The sequence below is a fragment of the Diabrotica undecimpunctata genome, chromosome 4, assembly GCF_040954645.1.
Source record: "Diabrotica undecimpunctata isolate CICGRU chromosome 4, icDiaUnde3, whole genome shotgun sequence".
NCBI lineage: Eukaryota > Metazoa > Arthropoda > Insecta > Coleoptera > Chrysomelidae > Diabrotica > Diabrotica undecimpunctata.
The window spans coordinates 127,894,709-127,915,211 of record NC_092806.1 but is presented as its reverse complement, the minus strand read 5'-3'; the positions used below and the strand labels follow the sequence as shown (position 1 = coordinate 127,915,211).

Genomic DNA, 20,503 nt, shown 5'->3' with positions numbered 1-20,503 from the left:
CTAGCAACGGCTTTTGATAAATTTGGTGATAACAATATGTAATAAATAAAATATACAAAATATTAAACGTCATTTTTTACTTATAAACAATATAAGATCTATATCACAAACATAAACTATAACTATAAACAATATCAGTCACTATGGAAAAGTGACACAATTTTACTGAAAAAGCATAGAAAATCCATTAAAATGAGGGTTTGTAAAGTTATTTTTGTTAATTTGTTGATTAATTATTGCAAAAATAGCTTCAAAAGTCAATTTTTGAAACGTAATAATTTTTCTAAAAATGCACAAAAGACTTTAATTTCGCGTGATAATAGGGACAATATCACATATCTTCAGCTATACAAATTTCTTCAAGAACCTTCACTTAACAGTTATTGCAAAATTAAAATTGTTTATCCCAGAAAGCTGTTATGTACAAAGTTATTATATTAAATATTGCAAAATTCTTTTAGTGCCGTCTCCACTAATGAAAGTTGGCTGACCATTGCAAATTCGTCTCTAACTTCTTCTTTTCTTAAGAGCGTCTGTGTGTTTAACCTGGTCTAGTCGCAAATGTTTTTCAGCCAGGATGTTTTTCGTCTACCAGCACCCCTTTTTCCCTCGATTTTACCCTTCATAATCAGCTGCAACAACTCGTACTTATCATTTCTAAGTATGTGCCCCAAATATGCTGTTTTTCGCCTTTTAATGGTGGTCAAAAGTTCTCTGTCCCTTCCCATTCTGTGCCACACCATTTCGTTCGTAATATGATTGGTCCATGGTATCTTCAAAATTCTCCTAAAAAGCCACATCTCAAAAGCTTCCAGTTTTCTCATTAAGTCAACATTAACAGTCCAGGCTTCGACACCATAAAGAAGAATAGAGTGGATATAACATTTTACCATCCGATATCGGATTTGCGGATTGAGTCTTTGGTTACTCGGAAATTTCCTCATCTTCAAAAAGGCTGCTCTTGATTGCTCTATTCTTGAGCGAATTTCCGATTTCGGATTCAGATCTTCCGTAATCCAGACTCCGAAGTATTTCATTCTGTCCACTTGCTTAACATCTCCATTTTTTATCTGGATCCTTGTGATCACTTTGCCCCTCTTACTGATAACCATGGTTTTTGTTTTCTTTATGTTTATTGTTAAACCAAACTGTTTCCCAATATCACAAATTGTGTTTACTAACGTCTGCAGGTCTGTCTCAGTTTAAGCGATAATCACTGTATCGTCAGCATAACGGATGTTATTTATATTTTCACCATTTATCTTGATCCCTTCTGTACAGTTTTCAAGTGCTTGCGGAAATAACTCTTCGGAATATATATTAAATAGTAATGGTGAAAGTACATAGTCTCGTCTCACTTCTTTACTTATCTGTTGCACATCCGTGCTATTTCTATCTAATGTTACCACAGCCTGTTGGTTCCAATAAAGATTTCTCACTATGTTAATATCATATTTGTCGAAAGCTTTCTCATAGTCTATAAACACAAAGAAAAGATCTTTTTGTTGGTCTCGTTATTTTTGGGCAAGAGTTGTGAAACTATACAGAGTTTCCACTGTTCCGAAGCCGTTACGAAAGCCAAACTGTCTATTACTCATATCCGCTTCGCACTTTCTGAATATTCTTTCATGTATAATCTTTAAAAATGTTTTTAATAAGTGTGACATTAAGCTGATTAATCTACAGTCATTACAGTGTTTGGGGTTCTTGGTTTTTGGAAGCGGAACAAAGGTCGATAGCAGCCATTCTGTAGGCATCTTACCAGATTTGTATATGTGGAGCTTCCTCGTTATCAATTTGTGTTGGTTCCGTTCTTGTGTCCATGAAAAGATCTTTAATATATTTAGTCCATACTTGTTTTATTTCAATTGGGTTATTAATAGGTTTATTGTTTTTGTCAATTAATCGGTTAGATGTACTTGTTCGTGATTTTCCAGATAATTCTTTCACTTTTTTATGTAAATTATAATGATCATGCTTTTTCTGCCATTTTTCCACTTCGATGCATGTTTCCATCATCCACCTTTCCTTAGCCTCTTTTATTTTGTTCCTTATTAATTTATGTTTTTATCTGTACTTATTTGGGTTTTTGTTTCTATATTTTCTTCTTTGTTCAATGATTTCCAGTATTTCTTGAGTCATCCAAGGTTTTCGGCTTTCTGTTTTCTTTTGTAGAGTTTCTTTCTGTGTTTTTATAACAGAATATTTGATTTTGCTCCACACATTCTCAGTGTTTTCCATTTCTGATGTTAATTTCTTCATTTCTTGATTGATACAAGTTGAAGCCTCAGCACAGATTTCATTTATCTTGAATAACTGAGTATTCACCTTAGAACTTTTGGATTTTATTATCTTTTTTACCCTCAGTTTCATTTTTGACACAAGGAGGTTATGGTCTGAGGAGACATCCTACTCCAGGAAAAGTCTTAACCCTTACAATGGAATTTCTAAATCTTAGATTGGTTAGAATAAAGTTGATCTGATCTCTAATGCAATTTTGTTCATTATCCTGTGGTGACCTCCAGGTATACAGTCTAGGGGGTGGTAATCGAAACCATGTGTTCATAATCGCCAGGTTTTCTTCTTGACAAAATTGAGCCAATCTGTCGCCTCTAGCATTCCTTATTCCTAAACCATAATCACCTATTATATTGTCGACTCAGCCTTTTCCTATATTTGCATTTAAATCACCCATTAATATAGTAATTTTTTCCTTTCTTGTAAATTGTAGAAGTTGTTTGAGTTGTTCATAAAAATGTTCTATTTCAGCTTCTGATTTATCTGCAGTTGGAGCATACACTTGTACTACGTTAATGTTCACTGGCTTACCCTGTATTTGTAATAATAGCGTTCTATCCGAAAAGGGAACAAAATTTACAACTGCTGCTTGGATTCTCCTGGAGATAACTATTCCAACTCCATATAGATGATCTCGGGTGTCATTTCCGGAGTAGTATATCGTTTTATCCATGACCAATGTTTTACCGGAACCAGGCCAGCGCATTTCGCTTATGCCTAATATTTCTAGGTTCAGTCTGTTCATTTCCTGAATTGTGTTGTGTGTCTTTCCTTGTTCGAACAAGAAGCTCAATTTATTCAGAAGAGCAAATTGTCTCAAAATCCTCATCGGCCGGGAGATTTGTTGTGAAAAAATACCTGTTTTCTAAGGATAATTTCAAATCATGAATAATAGTTTCCCATTCGATACTTTTAATTTTCAAATTCTAGGATTTTCATACCAAATAAAATTTAAATTTCATACCTGAAATAATATGTTTATTATTTAGTTCTTTGCTGTAATTATTTCGCATGCTAATAATAAAAAATTAATCTAATAAACAGGTACTAGTGAGGAATGACCACTTCACGGTGATTTATTTCTCTCTGCATCTCTCTCTTAATACCAAATAAACTTTATGTTCCCATTTGCTAAAGAGTATTTTCCATAAATAACTAAAAATAAAGTGCTTCTTGGAATTTAACCGCGTACCAGTTACGGAGAAGTGCGAGAGTACTACCTGTGTTACAATATCAACCAAACAACCCAGACTAAATTGTTTTGTCGAGTTTGCAACAGTGAATCATAAATATATTCGAAATATTTTGCTGTTCGTGTCTACGATAATGTGTATTAGTATTGTTATATTAAATATTCGGTAATTAAATACTTAAATAAATTTGTTTTTATGAATTTTATTACTCTTAATTAGTTTTTTAAGTAATACAGTAAGGTGATAATTTGAATTTTTTTCCTGGTAAGAAATTATATGTAATGTTATTTATTTCATACTAATCCATTATTGTGGTTTTATTGTTTAGTACTCAACTAAATAGTTTTTGATAACTTATTGGCACATTAATAAAAATAAATATATATTTTTTTTTAAATTAACACTGAACGCCTTGTGTAAAGTATATAGCCCGGTCAATGAACACAAAATTTTAGCAAAACCCAAAAAAAATCAAGGATGAAAATTTGGGAATAGATAGTTCAAAGTGTTCATTATTAAAAAAGGTTTATCATCCTAAAAAATGGAAAAAAAAAGCAAAATTTCTGTGTCTTTTATTACGGGAAGTGTAAAAATGTTTATAAAATGAAGGAAATCGAAAATTAGCAAGAGTAAAATATGAATTAGTTGTATAAAAACCGTTATTTGTCGATATATTTATGTTATTTGCAAAACGGAGGTACCTTAGGAATGTAGAACTTTTTTCTATTAATTGTATATAAATAATAAAAATTATGAAAAATTAAATAAAAACATTAAAATTATAAATAATTAAATAAAATTATTAATTTTATAAAAATTAAATATACTAAAATTAATTAAAATAAACAAAACTTTTGAAAAAATTTTGAAAATTACTAAAATCTTCCTATCTATCTAATTAGCCTTCTTCGGTCCATCTTAGGACATAGGCCTCCCCAATCCTTTTCCATTCTTCTCTGTCTGTCGCTACAGTCATCCACCTAGAGCCCATGTGCTTCTTGATATCATCTGCCCATCTCATTTGGGGCCTTCTTCTGCTTTGTTTATATTCCCACGGTCTTCACCTTATAAGAATTTTGTTCCATCGGTCTTTTTGTCTTATATTGTGTGCAGTCACAATCTCCATTTCAATTTTGCAAATTCTTGTCTAACATCCCTCACTTTTGTTTTCTCTCTTATCCACTCTTTTCTCTTTTTATCTATTAGTCTTATGTGCAACATTTGTCTTTCCATTGCTCTTTGGGTTTTTATGATTTTGTCCATGTTTGCTTTTGTAAATGTCCACGTTTGGGAACCATAGGTGAGAACAGGGAGTGCGCATTGATTGTATACTTTGGTCTTAAGATGCTGTGGATATCTTTTGTTTTTAAGAATGTAGCTTAGTTTGCCAAATGCCGCCCATGCCAGTCTAACTAGTCTTTTTATCTTTGCTGTTTGGTTTCCTTTGTTAAGTTTTATAGTTTGACCCAGATTATTATAATCCTGAACTTGCTGTAATTCATGTTAAGGCCTATCTTTTCAGCTTCTACGTCCAGTTCTTTCATCATTTCAAATAATTCTTCTTTTTTATTGGTTATCAATGCGATGTCATCAGCGTACCTTAGATGGTTCAAGCGTTGTCCACAATTTTTTATACCTTTATCTTCCCATTCTAATCTTTTAAAAATATCTTCCAGAGCCTGATTGAAAAGTTTCGGTGATATTGTGTCACCCTGTCTCACGCCTGTATTTATTTGTATTGATTTTGTTCCTTCATATACTTTAATTGTTGTTTTGGCTTCCTTATATAATATTGGCTATTAGTTCCGTATATCTGTGGTCAATTCTGCTGTTAATCAAAGAACTTTTCACTGCCCAATGTTCGACACTGTCGAAAGCCTTTTCGAAATCTATGAACGCTATATATAGAGGAATATGGTATTCATTTGCTAGTTCTATAAGTATTTTCATACTTAGTAAATGGTCACTTGTGCTGAATCCCTTTCTAAAACCAGCTTGTTCTTTTGACTGGTATCCGTCGAATTTTGTCGTCAATCTATTGGTTAAAATTTTTGTTAGGAGTTTATAAATTACATTGAGGAGTGTTATGGGACGGTAGTTTTTTATATCTGCTTTATCCCCTTTCTTGTGTAGGATAATGGTTACGGATTCCTTCCAGTTGTTTGGGATTCTTTTTTCTTTTAATATCTTGTTAAAAAGGGAATGTAGAGTATTAATTACCACTTTTCCACCATATTCCAGCATCTCTGCATTTATTCCATCTTTTCCAGGCAATTTGTTGTTTTTTATTTCTTTCAATGTCTTCTTTATTTCTGATTTGTTTATTTTTGGCTGTAGCTCTGAGTTGACATTTTTTATCTTAGCCTTAAGTTGGTTTTTAATTTCTTCTGGTGGTTCCTTTTTTGTTTTATATAGTTATGAGTAGAAATGGTGGATTATATTTAACAAAATTATATTAAACAAAATTTTTAAAGAAAATTTTTTTTTAATTTTAAGGAACTTAAATGTGTAGTGTTATTATAAAAATATTAATTCAGTAATAAGCAGACATAAAATTTCATTCACCTGCATAATAACACGCTATAAGAAGCTTTTACTTCTGGCGGCACTCCCCAAGCACATTTTTTTAACAATCATAAAAGTAAAATAAAACATTTTTCTCAAAATAAAATTTGTATGTTAAACGATTTCCGAAGTGGAAATCGAAACGTCAAAGGAAACTTATTTTAAATTAAAATTGTGGCCAATTCGTAATAAAAGTTGTAAATCATATATATATATATATATATATATATATATATATATATATATATATATATATATATATATATTAAATGGCCAAATATATGGCCTAGGAGGACAAATTCGTTAAACTTCCCATTCTCGAATCGGTATCAATAAAGTGTTGATCATTTCGGCCTATCCCAGCCTCATCAGACACTTGGCTGATACAAATTTAAACTCCGGAAAGTCCAACGCATGTCTCCCAAAACTTCACTACAACTGTAGTTAGCTTACAAAGGCGCTACCTGCTTTGGCGGCCGTGAACGAAAACGATATGACAATATCGTTTTCTGTATCCTCTGTGCTATGCGAAATGTGTAAAAGATAAAATCTTTTAGCGAAAGCCACTATCGCTTTATTAAATTAAATGGCCAAATATATGGCCTAGGAGGACAAATTCGTTAAACTTCCCATTCTCGAATCGGTATCAATAAAGTGTTATGATCATTTCGGCCTATCCCAGCCTCATCAGACACTTGGGCTGATACAAATTCAAACTCGGAAAGTCCAACGAATGTCTCCCAAATCTTCACTACAACAGTAGTTAGCTTACAAAGGCTACTTTGTAAAAGCTGTATCCTGAAGTTTTGGGAGACATGCGTTGGACTTTCCGAGTTTGAATTTGTATCAGCCCAAGTGTCTGATGAGGCTGGGATAGGCCAGCATAACACTTTATTGATACCGATTCGAGAATGGAACGTTTAACGAATTTGTCCTCCTAGGCCATATATTTAATAAAGCGATAGCGGCTTTCGCTAAAAGATTTTATCTTTTACATATATATATATATATATATATATATATATATATATATATATATATATATATATATATATATATTCGGATAAAATTCTAATACTATAAGTACATAAATCTCATCTTTTTAAACAAAAGATATTGCTTAAAACATTAGTCGTACTTTGTCTTGATAATGAAATAACATTTATTTTTCTAGTTTCCCTTGAAATAAATGTATATCATCGTTATCTAAATTTGAAGGATCCTTACTTGTTAAAACTTGTGTCGTTTATCTCATATCATAATTACTACAGCTGATAACACAATTATTATCATAACATACAAAATAAAAAAATAGTATAAATACAGTTGTTTGTTAGAAGACATATTAAAGAGTATAATTTATGTTGTCAAAGAAAAAATGATTAAATTGTTTATTTATATCAATTTAAAATATAATTATCATTGGATGCATATGCAGATTTATTACTGAAAGTCATAAACTCACAATTTGCAAAGTTTGTTGTAAGTGAACTTCACATATGTTTTTAGTAGTATGTACTCTTCAACAACACTATTTTGACAAAATGCATATTTTTCAGAATAAAATGAGCGTTAGTGAAGTGCCACTGTCTTCCACAAACAACGATGATCATTTAGAAAAACCTCAGCACCACTGTGCCTGCCCTGACATCACCACAGCCAATGCGACAACAACCGCTTCGAACAAGGATAACTCTGCAGCTTGCCCTATAAACCTCATTCAACGTCCTGAAAGTATGCTCAGCGAAGTTGTATGGAAATATGAAGAAAAATCGTGCGAAAAATGTCATGGTAATAATATGGCATGGAGTAATAGTGATTGGTCTTCTAGTAATAAGGGGCAGGTCGATTCTGATTGGGATGAAAATGGATTGAGAAGTATCTGGAGTGGAGGAGAGGTAAATATATTGATTTTTTACTATAAATTATAAGGCATTTTGAGAAAAATTTAGTAAGCTTGTTTAATGAAACATAAATTTTGCTGAAATCCAAATACTAGTGGTTAATTTTTGATAAAATATTGTTTTGCGAATGAACACATTATTTATTGGATGTTTCAAATTTTTGATTTATCAAAATTCTTAAAATTTCATGGATTTTTTAAATAGGCAGGCAATATTTTACCATTTAACTTATTATTCAGTATCGTTACGTACTTAATATTTGTTGAATTTATATTTGTTTCCCTTTTCAAAATATATATATATATATATATATATATATATATATATATATATATATATATATATATATTTATATTCCCGGGTATTCTTCAGTGAGAATATCACTTTATCATATTTTATCAATCTTTTTTTAATAATTTTTGCAAGTATTTTATAGACTACTTCTAATAGTGCTATACCTCTACAGTTTTCGCACTCTGTTTTGTCTCCTTTTTTATAGATAGGGCAAATAAGAGCGCTATTCCATTGTTTCGGCATTTCTTCCTTTTGCCAAATTAGTATTGTCAAGTGAAATATCATTTCCTTCAATCTTTCTCCATCTTCCTTAAAAATCTCAGCTAGGATACCACTTTCTCCTTCACTTTTGTTATTTTTTAGGTCTCTTATTATTTCTTTGACTTCAATCAAATTGGTTCCTCGCACGTATCTTTTTCATCTTCTTGCCAATTCTCATTTCCCTCAAGTTCCTCTTGTTTGTCTGTATTTAATAGATCTTCGAAGTATTCCGCCCATCTGTTTAATTTTTCTGTTGTTTCCTAGAAGTAAGCCTTCTTTGTTTCTGCAATACTGTGGATTATTCTTTGTAATTTCTCTGGATTTCTTAACTTCTTGGTAGAAATTCTTTACCTCTTTGTTTATATAGGCTTCTTCTATGTTTTTTAATTGCTTTTCTAGCTGTTCTCTTTTCTTTTTTCTGTAAATTCTTTTCACTTCCCTTCTTCTTGCCACATAGTTTTCGATCGCATTTTGGGTATTTTCTTTATCTCTTTGTAGTTTTGCCGTTTCTTCTTGCCAAAACATTCCTACATTCTTCATCGATTGATCGACACCAGTCTTGCACTCTTTTTATATGCTCTCTTCCTATACACTTTTCCGCTGCTTCCGACATGGTTGTCTGTATGGTCTGTCACTCTTCATCTATATCCTGTTTGACTGGATTCTCTAATTTTTTATTATTTCTTCCTATAGTCTGTTTACAACCTACTTCTCTTGAAGGCGCTCTAATTGGTAATTTAATCTATCTCTTAACAGGTTTTGGTATTATTGGTAGTTCTTGTTTTAGTTTTGCTATTATTAGTGTATGGTCACTGTTGGTATTTGGCCCTCTGTAACTCCTGCCTGTATCTTCTTTGCTGAAATGACCTGAATTATCAAAAAACTTTTATAAGAGTATTATTGTTAGTTGTAGTCCCCTCTAAGAGCATATCCACAATCTACGTTTTCCCTTTAGTCTAGCTACATAATCATTTATTTGTGCCCAATCAACTCAATAATATTTGAGTTATAGTAGTAAAGAGGAGATGATTTTTCCTTTTTTTCAAATTTCAATATTTTGAAAACCTTGCTGCGTGGAAAATTATTTGCTATATAAGTCGCTAATTTTTTATGTATAGGATAACAAACAAGCTTTTAAACACAGAAAGTTATAAATCCATTATAGAGTTATTTTTGTTTTACGTTAAATTGTGTCTTTATAGATTTGTCAGAATTGTTTGGTCCTAAATGGTTCTAACCTACCCCGGCCTGCCCCTAATCATCAGCTTCGCGAAGACATCAGCCAAGACGGCGAACAGCTTCTCTCCGATCTAAGTAGCATACAGAAGTGCTACATGGACGATCTTCCGGTCGTCGCTGAACGCTCCTTGGATATCTCTGAACTGCTCTCGTCCGGCGTCGTTCCGAAAGAACGCAAAAGAAGGCACTCACTCATCGTTGACCACAATCCCGACACGTGGAGTTTTGCTTCGCGTATCGAAGAAGATTGTCTCATGCAATTGGCAACTTTGCCAGCCCTGAGAGCCGTAACACTGTAAGAAAAATACGGTAGGTTGGGTGATTTATGATAAAATCGGGAAAAGAAATAAAATTATTGATATGTGGTGGAATTTGATAGAATCTTGGTAGGTGGTCCAACGTTTTCATTAATATTTGTTTACTTTGGTTCTTAAGATCTTAATTATTGCCATGAAAAGTGTAATACATTTATTTAAAAACGATACATCATTTTCATTTACATGTTGAGGCATATATTTAACTCTTCATTGCTGCTAACGTGTAAATAATATCAAGGAAAGTTGTATAAAACAACTTCTTACAAAATCATTTTCTGGGCATAGACTAACGGTAGTAGATATCTCATGACAACAAACAGCTGTATCGTTGCAGTAACGGAAGTATCATTGACGCCATTTTGATGAGCATTTGCAGGGTTTTCATTGCGTCGAAAAAACAGTGTTGGCACACATTCTGCTTCTGAGGGGTAATAATGTATTTTAAATAGACAAAAGACACTCAAAAATAATTTAAACAGTTTTTTCCAACTGCTATATTTGTCACCTTTCCCGCAAATATATATATATATATATATATATATATATATATATATATATATATATATATATATACTTGGTCCACGAGGTTCCTTGTGGGAGGGTTATCGGTCACTAAAGGTGAGAAGAGTGCAAGGATCTTGCTACTTCATCTTTTAATGAAAACTTTTCGTATATAAATCCCTACACATCATCAGCTCAATCTAATCTCGACGCCGAGAGAAAAAGTCAGTTAGTTTTAAAAGCCATAGACAAAATTTCTCACTTTCAAGAATCAGTAAGTGATATTTGACTTGTGACATAAGTTGACAGTAATTGTGATATATGAAATAGTCCGTTACATTCCATATGATGGTTATGTAACGCCAATAGCATGTCACATAGATTAATAGAAATTCCGATGCCAAAATACAACTTTGACATAGAATTGAATATCCAAAAAAATAGCCAAAGGCATAAAAGAGAAAGGAATAACACCAGCTTTTAGAACAAACAACAACTTAGGCAAAAGTGCCAAAATAAAAAGCACTCACACGGTCGTGTATACAAACTTAAATGTGGCGACTGCCCAAAAAACTTAACATCGGTCAAACTGGTAGAACTTTTAACAAATGTATAGCAGAACATAAAAGGGCTTTCAATAATAAAAAAAACAGATTCTACATACGCATTTCACCTTCTAGATCATAATCATTTATTTAATGACGAATTTCAAATTCTTCACATAAAAATAAAGGCATTAAGCTATCTTGGAATCTATGGAAATTAACAAATTAAAAAATGCAGACATAATTCTGAATGACCAACTTAAGACAAACAGATCTTCCCTCCTCAACCTATTCAGTTAAAGGCTATACAGTGTAAACACGTACTAAAAATAAATCTTGTAGAAGTGTTGAAAACAAAGTTTTCAGTGTTTTATTGTATGTATATATATATATATATATATATATATATATATATATATATATATATATATATATATATATATATAGATGGCCGTCAATTCACATAAAATTGCTAGCCTTTATATATAGTTACCGATATATATTGCCTATCTGGATCTTTACAACGCCTGCTCCAACAGAAAAACAAGACAAGAAAGATCTCAAAAAGGGAGGTCTACTAAAATATGTTAATATACTGTTACAAATAAAAGGAACATATAACGAGATATTAGAAAAATACTAAAATATGTATGAATAATAAGGAAAAATTGAATATAGTCCATTCATTGTTGCAGACTTTTTATTGAAAAAAAGAAGTATAACATCAATATTGGGAGTGTATACTCACATTAATTTGTAGAAACTGATCTCTGAACGACTATAAAATTTCAAAAATAAACTTTTTAATTGATGCAGTTTTATTTTGTTAATAAACTGCATGTGAATATTTTTTTGTTTAAATAATTGGCTAAGAGCACATGTGCTTGGTTGTATAGTAATTTTGCAATGTTGTAATAAATAATTATTAACTTTACTAGATAGTTGGGAGTGGAATAAGCGAACCGAATATACTTAACTTAAGTGTAATGCTAATACTATCACTTAGGTACTTTAATATTGAAAACATATTTAATTAATAATTATTTTCAACAAACTCACTTTATAAATAAAAGTGTACCATATTTGTAAAAGACTGGGTACACTTTTTAAATTAGAAATACAGAATTTCAGGATAATACGGCGCAAAAGAAGCCCAACTTTTACACTTTTATTACAATTTAATATTAGGGCAAGTCATAATAAATGTCAATTTGCTAATAGATGACCTTAGTCGAATTTATTGTAATAGCGATAGTTCGATAATTATTTAAAGTTTACAGAAAAGCAATGAAAGAATTACATGTACAAAGTTATGTATTATTTAATTAATAACTTTAATTAATAATAATACAAAATATAACATGAAAATTTCAGTAGAATATAAATTTTAAAGTACCATTTTTGTTTGGATACAATTTTATATACAATTCCAAATTATTAGTTCTGTATATGAGTTTAGTTATTATAGTAAACGTTTATAAGCGTTTTACTATATTATATAAATAAATGTGATGGTTTTGAGAAGTGTTGTAGCCACACCAAGTAACATACACCAGTAACTTTTCCCGGATTTTTCATAACGTCCCCCGATCTTAAGGTTAGATTTTGGCTTTGGATTTTAAGCGGCATCCGATATCGTGGTACGTCGTCGAAACGGCGTCTAAAAGATAACTGCCAAATTTGTTTCAGTGCAGAATGTAGGAGCTCTTGTTAGGGAACAAGAATGCTCGGTACAACACGATCTGGTATGCCGCATGCTCTTTGCTTATACATATTTATTATATAGAAAAAGTTGTGAAAAGGCTCCACAGGGAAGCCCTATGGCTTTGTTATGTTGTGCATATTTATAGATAAAACTGATTCAAGCGAGAATACTTTAGGTACAGGGAGGCCGTTCCGTTTTCAATTTATTTTTGTTTTTTGTTATTTTTGATGGTTCGCCTCCCTTCTACTGCAGATTAAAATGTAGGTGGATAACGAAGATTTTTTGTTAAAAAGTATGGTCTATACTTTTAATTTGTTAAGTGTATATTTGTCCTTTCCCTTATCCCATTCCCGATTCCTACAGTCCCTTGATAGTGCAAGATGTCGGTCTGGAAAAGAACATGCAACGAATCGGACTTAGCAATGCTGGTAGTTCAAAGTAGTTTTTAATAACAATGAATTAAATGCAGATATTATGTATATATAAGTTACGAAACACGAAATACAATACCACAGTGTGCCTATATTCTAAAGTTTTATGTATAATTCCTACATACACGTTTAAAAACTTAGTGTAAAAAGTAGTTTCTTTATATAATCAAAACGAATCAGTTCTTATACCTTATCATAGCATTATAAATTTATGCTGAATCCTACAGATTTAACTAAATGTATATTTTTCAGATACTTTAGATTTTAAACATACAAAATGTTTAAACGAGCCTTAACAATTTTAACAAACTTGCTAATGTAACAAATGTAATATTGCATTGAAATGTTGTAGAAAAAATATCTCAATAATGTTTCTGTGATGTTACAGAACGATTCCTGGACGTGTTCTTTTCCAGACCGACCTCAAAACATCAAATAGGTATTTTATTTAGGCATTCAAATTATTTTTTGGTGTTAAAATTGTTTCAAAATTTTTCTCAGTTTTTTTTTAAATCACACCGACTGTTTTGGTTTTCTTTTTCTGTTGTATATATAGTTTATTGTTAAATTTTTGTTCAGATTTTTAGCGAAATCAGATTTCCCGGTGTGATACATTGATTGTTTTTGAGGTGATTATTTAATCATCTTTGTAACTTTTAGATCTGCCAATAATTATTAATGAGAAAAAACACACTGTAAATGCACTAAAACGACTTCTTTAGAGGCAGGTCTACCATCTTAACGTATTTTACAGTTGACGTGTTTTTTTCGCTATTATACGGAAAGTTTTTTTTTGTATTTAGGTGTTTTACATTATAGCATAGATCTTTTATTTCAACAAATAGATACAAAACACCTTGTCGACTAGTTCGAACAGACAAAAAATAATAGAGTGGTTTCAAGTCTAATCAAAAAATTTGTTAAAAAAAAACAACCAAAAAAATGTTTTCGCTGATAACCTCTCCTTTTAGTGGTATTTATCCAATAGGTACTTGGACTTTAATTTAAGACAGTTTATTAATCAAAAACTGAACAGAAGATTTTATCAAGAATATAATAGTGTATATAGTTTAACAGTTTAAACAGCACAATGCTCAATATCAATTTGTTTTCCTGTTCAGTTTTAATTTACTTTTATGTATATTATACTAGCTGGAAAAGGTTCTTATTTCATAAAGTGGTTTCTTTTTTAAGCTTTTTTTAGTATTGAACTCTGTGCGTATACACATGCACCATATCCGTGAATCATACGCCGTCTAGAATTTCTGTGGTGGATTATTTTCTGTGAAGCGCCCTTTTTAGCGACGTTCGTTAAGTAAATAGTAATAAACAAATAATACTAACAGTTAGCCGTAAGTAACACTTCACATATACGCCACTGAATGCATGCCTATCTTCCGACCGGTTCGCTGTAACCGGTAATCGGCAACTTGGCGCGAAAATGCATCATTTCGTGCACCTCACGAGACCTCTCCATAATAGGAGTTTGATGTAATTCTGATTTGATACAATAATATTCAGTCTGCATTAAAGAGAACGAATTGCTGTTTGATTTTAGCTTCTTTATCATCTAGCTCGATACTTAAGAATAAGTGTCGACGTAGGATTCGCTGACTTGTTGCGTCTATATGCGTACATTTATTGCTGCCGAATTATCTGATTTCATTGGCCTCTTAGTGTAAAAATATTAAACGTATTTTTGGCACTACAAGAAACTATCGACAAAAGTTTGCAAACAACATCTTAGCGGTGCGATTTACGATTGCACCTGCTACGAAAACTGCTGGAATTTTAAAAACTTTAAGACAACTCGAAAGGCGATGTGATGTACTATTCGAACGGCAATATTTTGATTGGTTAAAATTATCCAATCAATAGTAATTGTAGTTCAAAAACAGTTGTGTACGCCTCATTGGTGACGTAACCTAAAATTCGCAGATGTGGGAAAATTTGGTTTGCACAAGTGGTGCAAAAACCAACGACGAAAGCATTGGTATAGTTTCTTTTTGAGTAGAAAAAACTCGTCTTACATACGAAGCTCACCGCTCTTTTACAACGGATCGGTATTCGAAGGTGTATCTGTCGAAGATTGGTCACCAGACCGTTATCCGGTGCATATACACACCTTCATGAGAAGCTACGCATTACGTGGACCAATTGACAAAACAGGATGCCTAAATTCCTTAGAAGACGGAAATATTTAAGATATGTACTGTTTATATGGAGGTTAGAAAGAAATGGAAACTAAATAGTGCCGAATCATACACATTAGTGTATTGCTACAAAATAAAATCGTAATTTTCCCATCTCCAATAATAAGCGACAATCTTTGTCGAAAAATAGACACATTCTACTGTCATTATAAACTTTTGTGGACCTTAACTACATTATCACTGTAAAAATTCCAAAATAGCTGGCTATTTTATCGGTGTAGGTATTTTACCCTGCTACTAGAAATCGATATTTATTTAGCGAATTATTTTGGTGTCTGTTTTTGAAATGATTGTTTTCTTGTAGTCATGCAAACCCGAAATTATCTTAAGGCTATTTATTTAAGCAATTATCAAATCGCAATAACGTGGAAATTTAAAGTTTTAAAAAGAAATTTCACTAAACTAGATGTTTGTACAGATATAAGACCTTTCTCTTATCCGATATGTATATCTAAATAAAAAAAAATGAAAACAAAAGAGAAATCTTAGTTTTAGCATTGTTTCTAAATAACAAGGTCCTCATGGACCGATACGTAGGTATAAAACTATTTTTTATCGGAAAAGTATATCAGTATAATGTTTGCTTTTGTAAACAAGAAATTTAAGACCTTGTAAAATGTGTGGTGAGTGCTGAATATTTTTCAAATATTTTCTGTGAGTATTGTTACGGTTAGAATGGTATTTGTAAAGATTGCATATTTCTTTTTAAAGAAATTCACTTACTCGCACAGTATGGTCTGCAAATTTTTAAAGCACAAAAAAATCAATTAAAAGACGGGCAATTACGTAGTACCGTTCTTGGCATTTGTCGAGGTGCTGTATATTTTTTCCAACAATGTAGATGATTTTTCTGGCCAATTTTTTATCGTTGGTGTTGTTTCAAATAACAATGTTTTTATATTTGTTATTTTTGCAACATTTATGTTTAAAAAATTATTTATTTTAACAAAAAGTGATCATAATCCAGATTTATCCATGTATTCCGTAAAATAATTTTTTTATATAGATATGGTTCAGCCACATAATATGAAACGTTTCTTTGAATATGCGTACGCACTTTAGCTTGGAACATAAATGGGGCCACATTAACTGTGCAGTATGTTCTAGGCAGTGACTATTATCGAGACTATATAGCGAGTATCAGTAGCATATGTAACAATGTAACAAATCTTATAATCCGTACTTCAACACGTATGGTAATCCACATTCATGTCATCTGTTGCTTATAAGGTTGCTTAATTTGTAGCGGCTTAAAGATTAATTAGCGTTGATGGCACCCCATCCATTCATGAAAACCCGCAAAATGTTTTAGAGTAGCCTCAGTGGATCACAGGTAGTAATTGGAAATAATCCGGATGTCGAGTCATCAATATAGCATCAATTAACACGAAAGTTAAATGTTTCTCGAGGTTGTCTCATTTGTTTTAAGTGCATACTTACATAATAAAGAATACGTTTACCTCTTCATTAAAATATACTATCTTGGTTTTATTTAAAGGTTGCCGAGAGAAGTTTTAAAAGTAAAAATATATTGCTGAACTTTATATAGATAAAATGGGTTAATATTAATTATATTGCACATATTTATATGGGTTTGGTCGGCTAAAATAGTACAAAATCTTAATATAATTCTAGTAGTAAATATTAATATCCACTATTCATGATCCAGCACTTTCTTTGTTAACTTTTGACATGTTAATAACATTCATTCTATGTGTAGATTTAATCATAATAAAATATATAGATTTATTCGTTATGAATGATCACCATTTGGCAAAATTTCATAATACACAAATAGTGTTAAAAAAAAAAGAATTCAACCCTCAATCAAACATTTTTAAAGGGAAAGTGAACGGTGGAACCTTAAACAACAAATACACTACTACACTTCAGAGGAATAATACTTAACTAAATGTTTGTACTTCAACATTTTGTTTGTTGAATATACTAAACATGGCATAGCTGTAAAAGATATAAATCGAAAATTAGTCTTAGCTCAAGGTATAATTCTTGAAAGATTACTTTTTATATGTAATTATTAGTAAAACACGTTATATGTACCCTCAATCGTAGTACCACTTGTTGTAAAAGGTTTATTTTGTTGAGATTTAATGTACAGATTTGCAGGTTAAATGGACTGGATAAGATCACTTTTTGTAAACTATAATATCCTTCATTTCATGTTAATCATATCATGTTATAATATGTTGAACATCATTTTATTACGTTAATTCTTATTGAACGTAGTTTTCGATTTAAATAATTTAAGTATAATTTAGTATTATTATTTTGCATTATTCAGTCTTTCCTTTTTGGACTGAGTAGCATATACCGATTGGAGTGTACGTTTTTATAATTTTTTTAATAAATATGAAGAATATATGTGCCAATCGATATGTGTAGCATAGAGTAGTAACTTTACTTTAGTGCCTCTTTACGATAGAATAATTTCTACATTTGCCTTAATGAGAATTATATGTATTTACCTCTGCGGTCGAAAATATATTGGGATTCTCTATTTCTAGCATAGAAATCGAGTTTCTATTTTGGAATATGGCTAAATGTACGAATAATATATAAAAAAACATAAAAAAATCTATTTGTTTTCAGCTAGAGTACTTGCTTCACATGAAAAAAGTTTATATAAAGTGTACACTAAAGTAACAGTTTATTCATATCTAGTTATTAGTACATGTTTGTAGCGTGAACTTCTTATTTATAATATATTCATCAGTAAACATGGGAAAAATAAAGCAAGTACACTGAATTTGTAGTTTTATTTCTCTAACCAGAAGAATACAACAAATAAATATAAGCGAAATAAAAAATTAACTTAACTTTAAGGGCCGGTTGTTCGAACGCTAATCAAAACTTGATTGTAATCAAATATTTAATTACAAGCAACTACGTTACATCAGCTGTCAAAATGATTAAAAATTGCTTATTATTATTATTGATGTAAATGTAATGTATTGATGTAAATGTAAATAAAAACATGAAATTAACATCAAAAAAAGTTTAATTATGGTTTATTTTAAATTAAAACGCAAAATAATACAATCGAATAAAATAAATCAGTCAACATAACCTAAAAATGTGACGTATTTGATTTTAATTAAATATTTGATAGCAATCAAGTTTTGATAAGCGTTTGAACAACCGGCCCTAAGAGTAATAAATCAAAATTAAGTTGTCATTTGACAATTGTCAAATAACTGTCAAAGTGAGGATACGTATTTTAAAATACTCCGCATTAAAGTTTATTTCGTTGGATTTAAAGCAAGACCACAGAATAATAAACAATCAGAATGCCCACTCTGCTTGAAAAAATAAATACGCGCATCTCGTTCGCGCAAACGCAATCATCCATGTTTTAGTCGGAACCAGTGCTGTTCAGTGACATTTTATCTGGTGTGCATAGACAAATTAACCCGGTTTAATTTACGGCAACTACAGACATAATATGCACTATTTTATTCGTACTTTTAGTTGAAGAATAGATTAAATTATTTCAAATGTACTAAATTATTAATCTCTAAAAATTTAAATTATAGTTATGTCGTAGCTTGTCACAAATTTCTCAATTCGAGTCTATGTTTCCGTCTAAAACATGGCGTTCGCGTACTGACAAACTTCAAAGGCGGCATCTGAGAGTGGCATTCTGATTGTTATTTATTCTGTGACAATACCGCGTAATTTAAAACTAATTTTATTCGGCAAGTTGTTTGTTTTTTTTTTTTTTTAATTGTAGTTTTAAAGTTTTTGTGATGCAGTCGTTTATATTAAAATGAAATATCTCGATATTTGGAACGAATGTTTGGAATATTTGGAACAACATACTTATACTAACCCTTCTAGATACTGCAGTATACAAAATCAAATACCGAATAGAACTTGGTTCCAGCCATATAATTATTCAAGAAAATATATCACGACTATAACACGTCTTAGATTTGGCCACGCCTGTTATCCCACACTTCTACATAAAATTCATGTTCTCGAAAATGATCTGATTTTTTTCGAATGCCAAAAATATAAGGATGAAACAGATCACTTTATTCAACAATTACATCATCTTAATATACAGGCCCCGTTTAATATCCTTAGTCACTTAGCTAATGGAAATGTGAGAATTTATAATACATTAGTAAAGTTTCTGTCAAGTACCAAAATAATCTTGTACTGTCAACTATCAAAAAAATATACGTATATGCAAAATTGTGGAGCAACCTGGACAGTCCATAGCAGAGTAGATGTGTACCGTTTTTTGAACACACTGATGATGTTGAAGGGAAGCTATATTTATCTTGTATCTTATTTTAAATTGTCATTCCTTAGGCATTCAACTAACGGAACTTAGACTCCCAGGCGTAGAGAGTGTAGTCAGAATCCAAAACGACTTTTCAAGACCCTTCCATTGTAAAAATGGACTGAGACAGGGAGATGGACTGTCGTGTCTCTTATTTAACCTTGCACTAGAACAAGTAATTCGGGAGTGCCATATTAATACGAATGGCACCATATTTAATAAATCTGTACAAGTAGTCGGATATACAGATGATATAGATATTATTGCTAGGTTCACAGAATCTCTGATCGAAGCATTTCGACCACTAAGGTCGTCTGCACTGAGAATGGGATTAAAAATAAACGCACAGAAATCCAAGTATATGTATTGTACTAGATCAGGCAACCAGATACCTAGACTATTAATTGATGATCTGGAACTGGAAGGTGTGGACACCTTCGTTTACCTGGGCTCGCTGCTGACTGCGGACAACAATGTCAGCGAAGAAATTAAAAGAAGAATAGTGCTTGCCAATAAGTGTTATTATGGCTTCAGGAAACAGATTTCCCCAAAACTACCGAGAAAAATTAGAGATACCATATATAAAACACTAATTAGGCCAGTGTTAACATATGGGTCAGAAACGTGGTCACTTACACAGAACGACCAAGAATTGCTTAAACGTTTCGAGAGAAAAATTCTAAGGAAAATATATGGAAGAGTCCAAGAACAGGGTTTGTGGCGTAGGC

The 20,503-nt window shown here is 31.4% G+C and overlaps 1 protein-coding gene across 3 annotated transcripts in view; it reads left to right on the top strand.

The window, feature by feature from the left end:
• Positions 1–18,233, top strand: part of LOC140439990 (uncharacterized) — a 66,784-nt gene extending 48,551 nt beyond the window's left edge. For all 3 annotated transcript variants that reach the window (XM_072530212.1, XM_072530211.1, XM_072530213.1), the window contains 2 exons: positions 7,616–7,954; positions 9,718–18,233. In XM_072530212.1, coding sequence (XP_072386313.1) covers positions 7,616–7,954; positions 9,718–10,053 — 675 coding nt within the window. In that variant the 3' untranslated portion in view covers positions 10,054–18,233. The remainder of the gene's footprint in view (positions 1–7,615; positions 7,955–9,717) is intronic.
• Positions 18,234–20,503: the final 2,270 nt, after the last annotated feature.